General features: G+C 44.1%; 1 protein-coding gene across 1 annotated transcript in view; it reads right to left on the bottom strand.

Annotated features, from left to right (window-relative positions):
• The window catches only part of CMTM8 (CKLF like MARVEL transmembrane domain containing 8), a 33,426-nt gene extending 27,226 nt beyond the window's left edge, over positions 1-6,200 (bottom strand). The window contains exon 1 of the mRNA XM_084281548.1: positions 5,848-6,200. Within this exon, the coding sequence (XP_084137674.1) occupies positions 5,848-6,021 (174 nt within the window). The 5' untranslated portion in view covers positions 6,022-6,200. The remainder of the gene's footprint in view (positions 1-5,847) is intronic.
• Between the last annotated feature and the right edge of the window lie 7,141 nt (positions 6,201-13,341).

The raw sequence follows: 13,341 nt of genomic DNA, 5'->3' as shown, positions 1-13,341 counted from the left end.
AGCAGGGGTGAGGGAGAAGGAGCTGATTTATAATTACTATCTACCCTACCACAACATCGATGCTTAAGTATGTCTTAGAGTGTTCTTCTCGTGAAGAGATAATGACATTTCACACATAGTTCACCTTAACCTTGAGGTATGGAGAATATTTTGCATTTTTGACCTTTTGTCAAATATCAGCACTCACTTTCAGAGGCATTTTCATCCTCGTACCACGTTAGTCCCAGTAGTGCTTCTGTCTGCGCTTGGAGCACATTCCACACCACTTCCAAGGCTTCTGCTTTCTTGTGCGTCACCCCAGCGCTTCTCTCCTCCCAAGGAAGCACCCTGACCTCACCCAGGGAACAAAAGAGCTTTAGGAAACAGAACTTGAAAGAGTGATACGATCCTTGAGAAAGCTGGAAATCACACAGATGTGTGTATCCACTACACCAAGGACAGCACGGGCTAGCGGTGGAATGACAGCACCCAAAAAAAGGGAGAACTGATGTCAGTGAGAGTTGTAGCTGATCAAGAGCAAAGGATAGAGCCTGGGCTTTTGTTTTCTTGTTTTCTTGTTCGTGTGCAGAAAGATGAAGCTAGTGGATGAAGTGGTAGATGACTACAAATAGCTTTAACGCTGTAATTCAAAGTGAATCATTTTCAGAGCACGCGTATGCGCGGCTCTTCTAAGCAAAGCACTTGTTCCGACACATCAGAAGATGCCTCAGTGCCGTCACCTTCCTGCAAGCAGACATGCCTTGAGTGCAGTGTCGACTGCAAAAGGAAAATAAATAAATAAATCTCTACTGTTCCAGGTGGAAGACAAAGTCTTCCTGCTCCTCAGGTAAGGGAAGGGGCTTTATGACTCTCCCGCTGTGTGTCCGCGGGCTGTCCTAGAACTGGAGGTGCAAGAGCACGGTGTCCAGGCAGAAAACTGAACTGCAGTCAGAGAAAAAGCTACATGCAAAGAGAGCTTTAAAAAATAAGCACAACTTTTGTCTTGTAGGCTTTTCACAGTACATGCTCCCACGGTATTGTTTTTCCTAACATTTATATAATTTTATTGCTAACAGTTCAAAACCCGAAAATCTGCTCAAGGTTTCGATGCATCTCTTAGGCTTTTACTGAGGGAGAAAAACAATTTTTTGAACAAACACTTGGAAATTACCAGTTGTTCTGTTTTTGGAACCTCGGTATTTCAAGTCTAACTTGACTTTCAATGCCTATTTAATATTCTGAGGCTCACCGCTCTGCTGGAATAATTAAGTTAAACAAGATTTCTTTCCTGAATTAAGCCTTCAAGGGTTCATTTGAAGAATAAAGAAACAGCAATCAAAATTATTTTTATTGTCCAGAAATGTAAAGTTTGAATCCCAATTTTAGGCGGTGCCAATAATGTAAATAACTTCCTATCAGGCTTCTGTTTCAAGCACATATTTTTTTCTGGGCATTTCACTCGAAGAATAACGCGTGGAACAGCATAAAGAATCGCGACTGCAATCACAATTTCCTCAAAATTACACCACCACAAGCTTTCACTTGCAGCTGCGGCATAACAACCTTCCAAGCCGTTTCCAGCTCTGTAATATTTGTTTTTGCCGTGGACAAATAGCCATCACAAGCCCTAAAATCACCCGGGCGAGTTTAAGAGAGACACCGTATCTAGCAACACGCTGGTGTGAAGCAAGAGTCTGAAGGAATCAATGCCGCTGTACTAGAAAGTAAATATTTTTATAACTACATCCATAGCAACCACAAAACTCTCCACTTCTGCAAAGTGATCCATAATGCTTGACTTGAGAAGCTGATTTAAAGCGCTGAGGAGGTACCGCTAGCCACCATTTATCTTAGCCATAAAATTCCCAGGAAGACAAATATATGGTCTTCCTGGGCCATCACTGTACAGAAAGAAATGCTCAAAAGACATCTCTGGAAATTGCTGTATTTGCTTCCTTTGAAAATATAAATCCCCCCTTTTTTTTGGAGGGGTTGCACTATGGGAATAAGCATCCCTTCCCTTCTACAGGATGTATTTTTACTGCAGCGCTAACTCAGGCGATCGACATCTGAATTAGGGACTTTATGTACCGTGCCCTATGTCTCACGCGCTGCTTTTCACCAGGAGGTCTCGGTGTGCCTCACCAGGATTTGTATCCATATTCTACAAATAGAAAAGTCATTCGGAGAAATTACGGCGATGCAGAGAGATTCATTCACCTGTCAGGAGCCACCTGGCCAACTGAGGCCAGTGAATCCACGTTTCCCCAGCCAGAAGCCACTGCCCTGTTCAACAAACATCATCACTTCTGCGCAAAACTAATGTGGATAAGCTTCCACACACCAAAGCTGTGCTTTATGCCTGTTCCCAAAAGCCTCAGTGCTCGGAAAAATGCACCCAGTGGCATTTTCTATTGCTCTTTGCAGTGAAATCAACTGACCCCAGCTCTTTCCCCAGTGGATGGGAAAACCTTGCGTGCCCTCTGGTCTCGGACGTAGATGTAAAAGGCCCAGGCAATCTGTCAGCACCAGGTGATTTACAGCCCACGCTTTAATCTGCAGTCCCGTGTTCACCCCAGCTGGATGTGTGCAGGGCTACAACGCTCAGCTGAACCAGGCTTGGGCACACAGCTGTGTTACTGCTCAGTTTCCGTGGTCAGCTTCACCCCAGATTTATGCTGCCTTTAAAGCTACACAAAGACAGGTAATGCCTCATCCGTCACAAAGCCTGTCTTCGTAAAGCTAACTCATTTTGAACGAATTGGGAGCAGCAGATCGGATCAATGGCAGATCAGCGTTTTGCAGCACTGCAAAGAACCTTTTTGGAGGAGAGGGTAACTCTGAATTTACTGCCTCTGGTTAGCAGCCCGTCTGGAAACGCACACAGCAGCTGCTTCATCTTCACAGCACCCAAATCGGGGAAGAAGGGGCAAAACCTGCTCAAGATCCTTCATTTTATGCACTGGAAGATTTGACTGTGGTAACTTCCTGCTTTTCCATTCTCTTTGGCTGGAGAATAGCAGAGATTTGCTCCAAGCCCCTGGCTTAGCTTTAACATAGCATCCTAACGGAAGTCTGGTCTGGCTGATGAGTAGCTGCAGGGCTAAAACACGTTCCTAAAAGCAGCCCTCTTCCCGGTCCATCTAGCAGGTGTCCCCAGAGCAGGGGCAGCAGAAGCACGGGTTGCATTTACCACAGCTGATGCAGCTCGGAGCTTGGTGTGCAGACGGAAAGCCATGTATCAGGCTGTCAGCTCCTGAGACTGAAATACAGACATGCACATCAGTCCGTCCCATTTACAGGTCTACAACTTGTTAGCAGAAGGACCGTGCTGACAGCTGAGTCAGTGCTGAGGGTCAGGAACACCCTGCACAGCCAATCTGTGCAGGCAAGCCATAACTTTTGGATGTATGGGATGATCGTAACAGGCAGGAACTGGCTGATTCAGGGCCAATTTTGAAATCCAGATCTTGTGGAAAGCTAGTCATGCTCTGCTAAAGCACGGTTACTTTCATAAAAGAGAAAAGATGCAGAACTAGTGGAAAAAGTTTGACCAAAATCCACTGCCCAATATATACATACATAAATATAAAAGCCATTTATTTGATTTAATAACTGGTTTCATTTCATCTAAAGTTAATTCCATCTAAAAGTACTCATTAAAACGTTATTAATTAATTTTCCTTTAGTTTCACAAAACATCCACTCCACCTGCTCTAAAATAAGCTGGGTTAAGTCAAGTGATTAAAATAAGAACCAACAGTATTGCCACAACGACGGTATCTAGCCATACTCTACTTCCATAGAGCCTGCCTTACTGCTTTTTATACTAAAATTGTCTTCCATTCTCTCAAATACTTCTTTAGAAACCAGGATAAGTTCAGTTACTTCAGAGACTTCTCTTAGCTCCGTTGGCCAGGGATGGCATGTCTTCATGCTGTTGGTCAATACAAGTACGTAAGAGGAAGTTGGCAGTGGAGACACAACTTTGCCCTAGCCTAAGTAGTCAGGTAGCTTTGTGGTTCTTCCTGAAGCCGGTAAAAATGTTTTCCCTGAGGTACTTTTGAAATTTAGACCAAAATTGGCCCTCAGAGTCAATATTTGAGGGACTCAAGCACTCAAAATGGTGGCTGAAGAATCATCTTACAATTGTTCTGCAAGTCAGGAATGGCTGATAGGAAACAAAAACCTTTAGAAACCACCGCTGCTCTGTTTGGAAAGGAAAGCTACACAAATATTCTCTCCTGTCAACCCAGACTGGAAAGCACTCTTCCAAGGAACAGTCAACAAGAGTCTGCCCATGTCTCATGGCCATGTAGGTCAACATAAGCACAGCTGACATAGCGTTTGTAGCCAGATTGAATGTGTGGTATTCCAACAGGGGCACCTCTCCCGTAATTTACAGTCTGGATCACTCTTCAGATAAAACATGAGACAGGTTCAGTATTTTGTTGCAATTAGTAACCGGAAAAGAAAAGAAAGCAGCTTTTCTTTCGAAAACTAACACTTTATTCACGGATCCACCACAGCCCTGCCAGCAAAGCATCCCCTGTATTTAACAGCTGAAACCTGCCTACAATGAACTACGTATTAATGACTGCCAGCAGTCCCAGCGATGCTGCCAGACAAGTTTCCAGCTGGCTGCAGACGCTGCCTTCACGCGCTCACCACTCCTTGTCCGCACGGCAGCGGGCACCTTGTCACACGCATCCTCTCTCCAAGGGCACTGCTCCAGCCAGAGGCTCTGTATCGCACGTAAGCCCGAAGCTTTGCTTGGTTATTTTACTTCAAAGCCAGCAAACAGAAGTCATGCCACCGCCGGAGCGAAGCTCGATACTTTCAAGCCTTGGAAACGAATCTGGTCTAGTCAGTAATATTTCCATCATCATCAAAGCCCGCAGCATCACACAGGAAACTCAAAAAAAAAACTGGCCAGGGCAGCAGACCCTTTGAGATCCTTAATTATTAATAGCGTAGATGAGCTGACTTAAAACAGATGTGCTGTTTTTAAGCAGAGATGCTGTGTACCTGTTGCTTAACACACTGATCTGAGGGGCAGGCATTCCCGCAGAGCAGCCCCAGTGCTGTATTTTTTGCTACCTACCACGAAGACAAGCGACTAAACCCCAGAGTGTGCCCGTGTGTGTATTCGTTCACACCTTATAAAGCACCTGCAAAAAAATAAAACTATTGACATATCCAAAAGGCTCATATCCCTCTTGGCATGTGTGTATCTATCTAATCACCAGGAGCATAAGGAAATGGTTTTTATTGACCTACAAAGTGAAGATAAGTTGCTTAATTAACTCTCGTGTCACAGCTATCAGTGCACCGTAAACTATAAAGCGTGTACAATCAATGTCATTAAGAAAAGCCTCCAAAAATCAGTTATCAGCCCAAATTTCGCCCGCTACAGGGGCTGACGGTACCTCAGGGGCTGTGGGAGCCCACAGGCTGCTCGCCCCGTGTTAGTTGTACACAGGCTGGTAATTTGGAGGTGCTTTTACCGAAAATCTGGAGGTGCTTTCACCGATAATTTGGAGGTGTTATCACCGATAATTCGGAGGTGTTATCACGAAAAATGTGGAGGTGTTTTCAGCAGGCGGGAGCGCTGCCTCCCTCGGAGGGCTGCCCTGTGAGGGAGCAGCCCCGCGGGCGCCTCACCTGCGGGCACCCACCGCCTCTGCTGCCTCACCCACACCGCTGAAACGCCTGTTTACTTATTGCTATACGCATTTTTTGTTTCTTCCAGGCGGCGAACTGAGTGAAAACAAAACAGGGCAGGAACATTTTACAGCGATGACCCGAAACCACGTCCCGTCCACACACACACACACACCCGGAGCCCCCCTCCCCGGCGCCACTCACGATCTCGGCCACCATGAGGAGCCCGGGCAGGGTCCGCAGGAACTCCCTGTCGTAGGCGAGGGTGCTGGAGCTGGCGGACAGGTTGGCGGTGAAGGAGCTGCTGGTGGTGGTCACCGTGTGGGATCGAGGGCGCGGCGGCTGCTCCTGAGGCGGCGGCGGCTGAGGCGGCTCCATGCTGGGCGCCGCGGGGCTGCCCCGAGCCCGAGCCCGGCGGCGGGGCGGGGGCAGCGGCAGGGACAGGGACACAGAGATAGGGACACGGGGGACAAGGAGAGGGACAGAGGGACAAGGAGAGGGACACAGGGACACGGGGGCAGGGACACGGGGGCAGGGGCGGCCGCCTCACGGGCGCCGCCGCCGCCCCGCTTTGTGTGGCCCCGGCGCCGCGGGGAGGAGGCAGGGCCCGGGGGGAGCAGGGCTCAGGGGGACCCCAGCGCTAGGGGAGGGTCCCCAGGGGGGCTGTGTGTGTGTGGGGCCGCCTGAAGCCGCCTGACTGTGGGGTGTTTGGGAGCTTGTAGTCCCACAGAGGGTGAGATGGGCTGAGAGAGCCTGTGGAAGAACAGCCTGAGGAGACAAACCCGTGGTCGGGCGCCATTTGGTGGGGCCATGCTTGTCGCCCACCCGTGTGTGGGCAGGGACACGCGGGGGTGGCTGTGCTGCAGCCCTCTGAGGGGTGAAACAGGGAGTCAGATGGGATCTTCCGTAAAAATACCAACAAAAACAAGAGTCTTCAAGTGGCGTAAAACCCTTTAGAAAAGGCAAACCCTGCAGGACAGTGGAAATGGAAAGTATGAGGTCGTTATTTATCTGCCACCTGACAGTGTGGAGCTGTTCCCTAAACTGTACTTTTTAGTACTTTCCACCTTTCTCCTAAGCATCCCCTTAAAAATAAATCATTTCCGGGTCATTTCAGACCTTTTGGAGCAGTCTTCCACTCCACAGAGAGCAGTACAGTGTTTAGCAACAAGCCAGCAGGTTATGTTTCCTTTCAACCTTCAGGAATTCTCATTAGCAAAGCATTTGGATGTGGCAAACTCAGGGAAACTGAAGTGTTTTCCATATGTCTGGTGGCTATTGTCCTCGACTTGTTTACTGCTGCTGGCCTGCTGGCTAACAAAGGCTGGATTTTGCAGTATTACCTTGCAGCAGGGGAGCAAACCAGCTGGAGAGGGAGGAGGAAGGTGGCCGAGTTTCTCCCAGCAATAGGGGAAACGGGAATTACCCAAAGGGATTGCTGCTCATATGTGATTGTGCCTAAGTGTGTCACAACACAGGCTCCACAGGGGTTCTTTGAAGGTGTCACTCACGGGCACTGGTGGCTTTTTGAGTTAAGGTGCCAGAAAAAATGTGGCAGCGTTTTGCAAACACGAGCTGCAGGCCATCAGAATGAGATGCGTATGATATAGAGGTGCCTTGCTTTGGGAGGAAAAACAGAAAGACCATTAACTGAACCACACGCTGAAACCTTTAAACATAACATCTCTGTCGTGATTAAGAGATTTTACACTTTTTACCATTTTTTTTATTGTGGCGTTATTTGCATTTCTGATTGGTTGCACTCCTATTTTACCCATTTTTTTAAATAAGAGCTGGGATGTAATAAGATGTAAATAAGAGCATTTGACTGCAATTCTGTTAAAGGAAAAAAACCACATCTGTGCACTGGTCTGCTTAGAGACTAGCTTCAACTGGCTTGCAAATAAAAAGTGTGTTATCAGATCGCTCAGTGCTGCCAAGCTCCGCTCCAATGCCAACACCACTTTGTGATGCCCCTGTTGCTGTTCTTGAGGATCCACTGTAACACACTGATTTTATTTCTCCAAATGACACTTGTCTTTTCAGTTTTCCATCCATAAGATCAGTAAGTGAGGAAACATGGGGCTAAAATTCATGCCCATAGCAATCAGTATGAGTTTAAGAATGATGATTATTTAATGTTAAATAATCATGTTAAATTAATGTTTAATAGCAATGTTAAATAATGTAAATTGAATTATAATTATTTAATTAAAAGACCTTTGTGTGGATTCCGACTCTGTGCTTATTGGCGGGCTGCACCAGGCATGAACCTACAGGTAACAGTTTGAGTAATTCACATCACTTTCCTTTTGAGAGCTGATTTATTTTACCATGTATGAGTTTCCAGGACATATATTCAGTGGGCTTAACTTTGATGTATAGTACCAAAACTGTATATTGTGCTCACTAAACTTCTGGAGCTCAGTGTTGTTTCTTTTTCCACCACACATCAGACTAAGATATTTCATTGCTTAGGTCTTTATGTCTATCATTTGAGCATCCCAGGTTCTCTGAAGAAAAGTAAAACAGAAACACAAATAGAGAGGCATTTGTTTGCTCTTTCAACAATATTGAAACTATTAATATAGCATACTTTTTTAAAAAGTCTGCTGAAGAGGTCAAATATTGGGACTAATTCAACAAGAACTGAAGGACTGTATTTCTGGGCAACTTCTCTCAACACTGGCTGCCACTCTGACTTCCTTAATTAGCATTTTTTTCTCCAGCAAGCATATTCAACAAATGAGTTTCACTAAAAAGAAAAAAAACACAACACCACACACACAAGGCAAACACTCTATAGAAGCTTTTCTATACTGCTCGTATTCTATGAAGCAAATTTAATTTTCTAACTTGACAGAATAACCCTTTACTTTTTGAATGTTTACTTTGAGGCTCTCGTTTTTTGTTTTGCATCCTTGCACTGAAGGCTAGAACTGAAAAGCCTGCAGGGACCATCTCAGTTAAGTTTTTTTACGCATAGATAGCATCAGAAGCAAAATAATTGAATGCTGCCACTTGAACAATCAACCTTTTATTACAGAACTACCAAGAGAGAAGAAGGTGGCTCATTTTCTGTCTTTTAAATTAACCTTTCAAGGGAAGGATTAGTGAGCCTTTCAAACATCAGTCAAGATTCTTACCTTTGTTTGTCAACTAATACATCTCATCACGAAGTAAACTGTGATTTGAAAAATAAAAGTAAAGTATTGAAGCCTTTCGGTATAAATGTTTTAGTAAAAGCAAAATAACTGATAAAAGTATTATCATGTTTCTAACCAAAGGGCTTACTCCTGAAGTGTCCTGATATCTAATTAACAGATTCTTCCATTTAAGCTGGTTTGGGTCTCAAATCCTGAGGTATCAACATATTTGAGATTTCTGACTGAGCTCTCTACAACTAACTTATTAGCAACAATCTGGCCAGCTGGAAGTGCTAATTAAAGTAGACTCACAGGACCAAGGAGCAGAGCTGGCTGGAATTTCCTTCACTGTTTTTCTGGTTTTGAAATACAGCTTCCCTTCACCCTTTCCAAATCCTAAAATTTTCAAATGTCAAACTTACTTTGATTTTTTTTGTTGTTTTAGCTAAGTCAAACAAGTAAATATATAAAAGAAAAGGTGATTGAAATTTTTCACTGGTCATCAGCAGATTTCAGTCAACAACAAAAAGTTACTGTTTTTAACAACTACGGAGTGATCTGAGAAATATAAGCGTGCTTATTCTGAAAAGGGCAAGAAAGGAACTGTGCTTTCTCTGGAACCTGGGGCAAATGTAAGGAATACGGATTGGTATCAGATGCCCAGGACAAATATTCTCACCCTTGACATCCCACTGGGCTAATCCGAGGATGAGATACTCTTAGTAAGCATTAAATCAAGTGTTAAATAAATATTTGGAATATTTCCTAATGGCTTTTTGGAATCAGTGAGGTATAGGCTTTGAGCTACGTATTTAGAGTAAATTATTAATAATATACATTACTCTTTGACAGCTTACCTGACTGTACGGGAAAACTGATTTACACTATCCCAAACCAGAAATCCTTGACTTGCACTTTATTAGTGACATACACTATAAACATGCCAAATGATCAATCAAGTTAAATGACTGTGTATGTGAATCAGTATTTTGCAAAGTAAAAGTGGTTTCGTGATCAAGATTCTTGGCTCTTCTAATGTTGCTGCAAGAGAGAGAAAACAGATGAGAAGCCTGGCTTTTCACAATGTCTGTTCTGAAAATCCATAAAGGATCTGTGTTTGTACATCGGGCTGCTGAACACGGGAATTGTTTGGCTTTGCAGCTTGGGCACCCCAAAATGAATGAATCTCAAGTCAATACCAATTGGAACTAAAGTCACTGAGTAATGGGTGAGTGCGTGGGATTTGGTCATTAGAAATGTTACCGCCCTAATGCTGGAAAATAAAAAGCTAGCTGTTTATGTTCCCTACACCTTTTCTTCCAACTGTTTCTTTCTTTACATGAAGTTTATTTGGATGATATGAACAAAGGCCAGACTGCAGACACTGACATTTTACCTGCCAGAAAACTTAGGACTTGTGAATGGCCATATGAAGAATTAACTCCGTGCTGTGAAAGTAGCATGCTGACTTCATCATTTTTTTCAGGTTCAGGGGTCAGGGACCTCATATTTGTAACGCACATACAAGAGTATGCCTATCTTTTATTTCAAGGGCTGCTTCTCAGCCATCCTAAAGACACGGTGAGCGTGCAAGCACAGCTCCAGGCGCAGCTGATGGCCCTGCCTTCTCACACCTGCAAATCCCGAGTCACCTGAATGCTCGTGTCCGGTGCCGTGTTATGTGAGGAAGGAGCTTTTGGCCCCTGAGCACGTCCAGACAGGCTGTCCCTGAGGCACGCTCATAAAATATATTTTCACTGGGGTCACCACCCCTCTGTAGACCTTTAAATATTTCAAACAGGTACTCGTGAGTACAGTACTTGAGAGTATAACCATTTCCCCTGAAGTCATGTATGGTCTCTACTGGGCAAGGATGGTGCTTGCATAAGTGTTTAAATCCCAGCAGTTAATGTTTATACAGCACCTAAGCCTAATGCAAAACAGCTGGAAGAAAAGATCACCCTCAGTGATCGTCAACGCCACATTTGTTTGCAGATAATTAATGAAAGACTGAACAATTCCACCGCGGTTTCGTCACAGCATCGTCCGTGTTTGGGGACAGAGCTTACAGTCACCTCAGAGCTTCTGGCACCAGCTCGCTTGCAGGCTTCACTAATGGACAGCCCTCTTGCTCTGCCACAGTCAGTACAAACCCCTGAAATGGCTGAGACCTAAAGTGCACGAGCCATTATGCTGAATTTTTAAGAGCTGAACTGAGCTTGCTATGTATGTACATACACAAAGAGAAGACATCCAGTAGCTGGCAGGCAATGACTTGACCAAGCACCATGGCTAGAAGCTGAAGTTGGACCAATTCAGACTGGAAATAAAGCAGATTTGGTTTATTCTTTTAAAACATTTTTAACACAGCATACTTAGCTATTCAAGTAGTTTATTAAGTAAAGCACTAGACTCTCCATCATTTGAAGTCTGTAATTCAAAGCCTTGGATTTCAAATACACTCTTTACCAAGCAACCCTTCATAAATTTTATGATCTGTATCATACAAAAATGGGCAAGAGATGGTCCGAGTGATTTGAGAAACCATACAAATGAATTGTAATTAATTCCACAAAGCCACAATCTTCTTAATGCCCAGACAGTCCTGTTTTGTGACTACAGGATCTGCTGAGAAAGGTGGCAGCTGGCTGGGGAGAGGTAACAGAGTGTAAATGCCCAGTTTTAGGGAGCAGAAGTGCAGGAGAGAACAGTGACCCTGGCAAGAGACTGACAGAAGTCTTGGAGAACACAGCAGTAGAAGGCAGAGTAATGCAGGCAGATGTTTTACTGTCCTGTTCAGCTCTTCATACTGGCTTGCACAGCCGTTCTGTATGGGATAAAGACATTTAACATCTAGCCCTTATAAGAAGAGAAAAAAAATTAACACAGGAACACATTAGACCGCATAATGGACTGAAATCTCAAGTGACAGAGCTATGGTATCAGCATTTTCAAATCAGCATTCTATCTTTGCAAGTAGACCAGTGCCAAAGCACTTATATAAACACAAAGAACAAAATGACCCCGTTATTTGTACCCGTAGAACAATCTTAGCCCCGAAACAAAAGAAAAGAAACAAATCTCCATAGCACAGAACAGAGGCAAGTTTAACTCAAAGCAGAGCACAGAGATGCATGCACCCGTATTTGTGAATACCTAGCACACTTCTCATGTGTATAAATAATTATTAGATGCTTTCAAAGCAGATATGCATAAAAGCAGCATGCAAAGCTGCTGATACTTGCTAAGTCTTGTGCCAGTTCATGAAAAAATCAGTGCAGTGATGCAAGGCACTTCCAGCATTCCTCTGTTCTAGGTTTCTGAAAACAGCTACTGCAAGAGAAACAGGAGATTTAGAGGACAGAACGATTTGTCTGTTACAGCTGCACACGTTTGGGGGGAACAAAGTATGTTGGCAGGTTTTTTAAAGGAATCAGAAAATTCACTTTGTTAAATTTCTTAATTCACTTAGTCTGCTTTGAAAACTGCAGGCTTTGGACCGTGCAGGAATGCTGCATCGGACCGGCCTACGGAGCAGGCAGGGCTGGGTGACAGGCTGCGTTTTGGAGGGGCTGGAATTTCCCCAGAACAAAGGCTTATCCCATTTATGACATGTCTTGAAAAAGCTTATCCTGTCAAGTCATTTATCACCCTACTAACTAGCTACTGAGCACGGATAATGCTTCTTTGCTAGATCAGCGAGAGAAAAGAGATTTCAGAAGAAAAGGTTTTCAGTCGGGGATTTTAGGAGAGCGGGAGAAGAGCCGATGGGGGTTAGGCTATGTAAGCTCTTTGAACCATGAAGAAACATACCAAGAAGGATTTTACTAAATGCCCACAGTATAGCTCAAATGCAGCCTGTCTGTTGAGGGCAGCCTCATTACCTAGGTATTTAGATGTGAATTTAATGTGAATTGGCACAGCACTCTGGATCGTGTTACTAGATTTGGAGTACGCAGAGGATGCGCTGATATGGATGGGGCTCTAATTACTAATAGTGACGTTAATTAAATCCATCATATATTTATGAATGTCTGACTTAGCATTAACTACGAGACAGTTCTGACACAAGATTTGTTGTGACATAACCATCCCTATACACCTCACAACTAAGAAGTTTGGTTTACGATGGACTTTGAGGGTGGCTGGCATGAATGTTCAACAGTGCTCAGACTCCACTGGCAGTACTTGCTGTGGTGGGGGTATTTAGATATCCATATAGTTAAAGGAATGTCTCCTAGACCTGGACAATTTTTTATTTTTTATTTTTTTTTAAGTCACTGAACATACCAAACAGATCATCTCCTAGAAGCAGCGTGGCTGATATGCCAATCAAACGTTATTTTATTCACCTTCCTCATAAGGATTCAATCAGGGGCTCAGGAACCAAACTGTCTCAGTGCGTGCAAATGAAGGTCATGCATCGAAGTCCTGTGCTATCTTTTTAAGTGGTGTTGTGATTATTATTTCAGTGAAGTACTAATCAGGAAGATCGTATTTTTGTGATTCATTGTTCAAGCAGACAGTACAAGGAAAAATATCAAAGGTAGCA

Source organism: Netta rufina (genome assembly GCF_964035555.1).
Source record: "Netta rufina genome assembly, chromosome: 2".
Taxonomy (NCBI): domain Eukaryota; kingdom Metazoa; phylum Chordata; class Aves; order Anseriformes; family Anatidae; genus Netta; species Netta rufina.
Note: the sequence above shows the minus strand (reverse complement) of the source record. Positions and strands in the feature narration are given on the sequence as shown.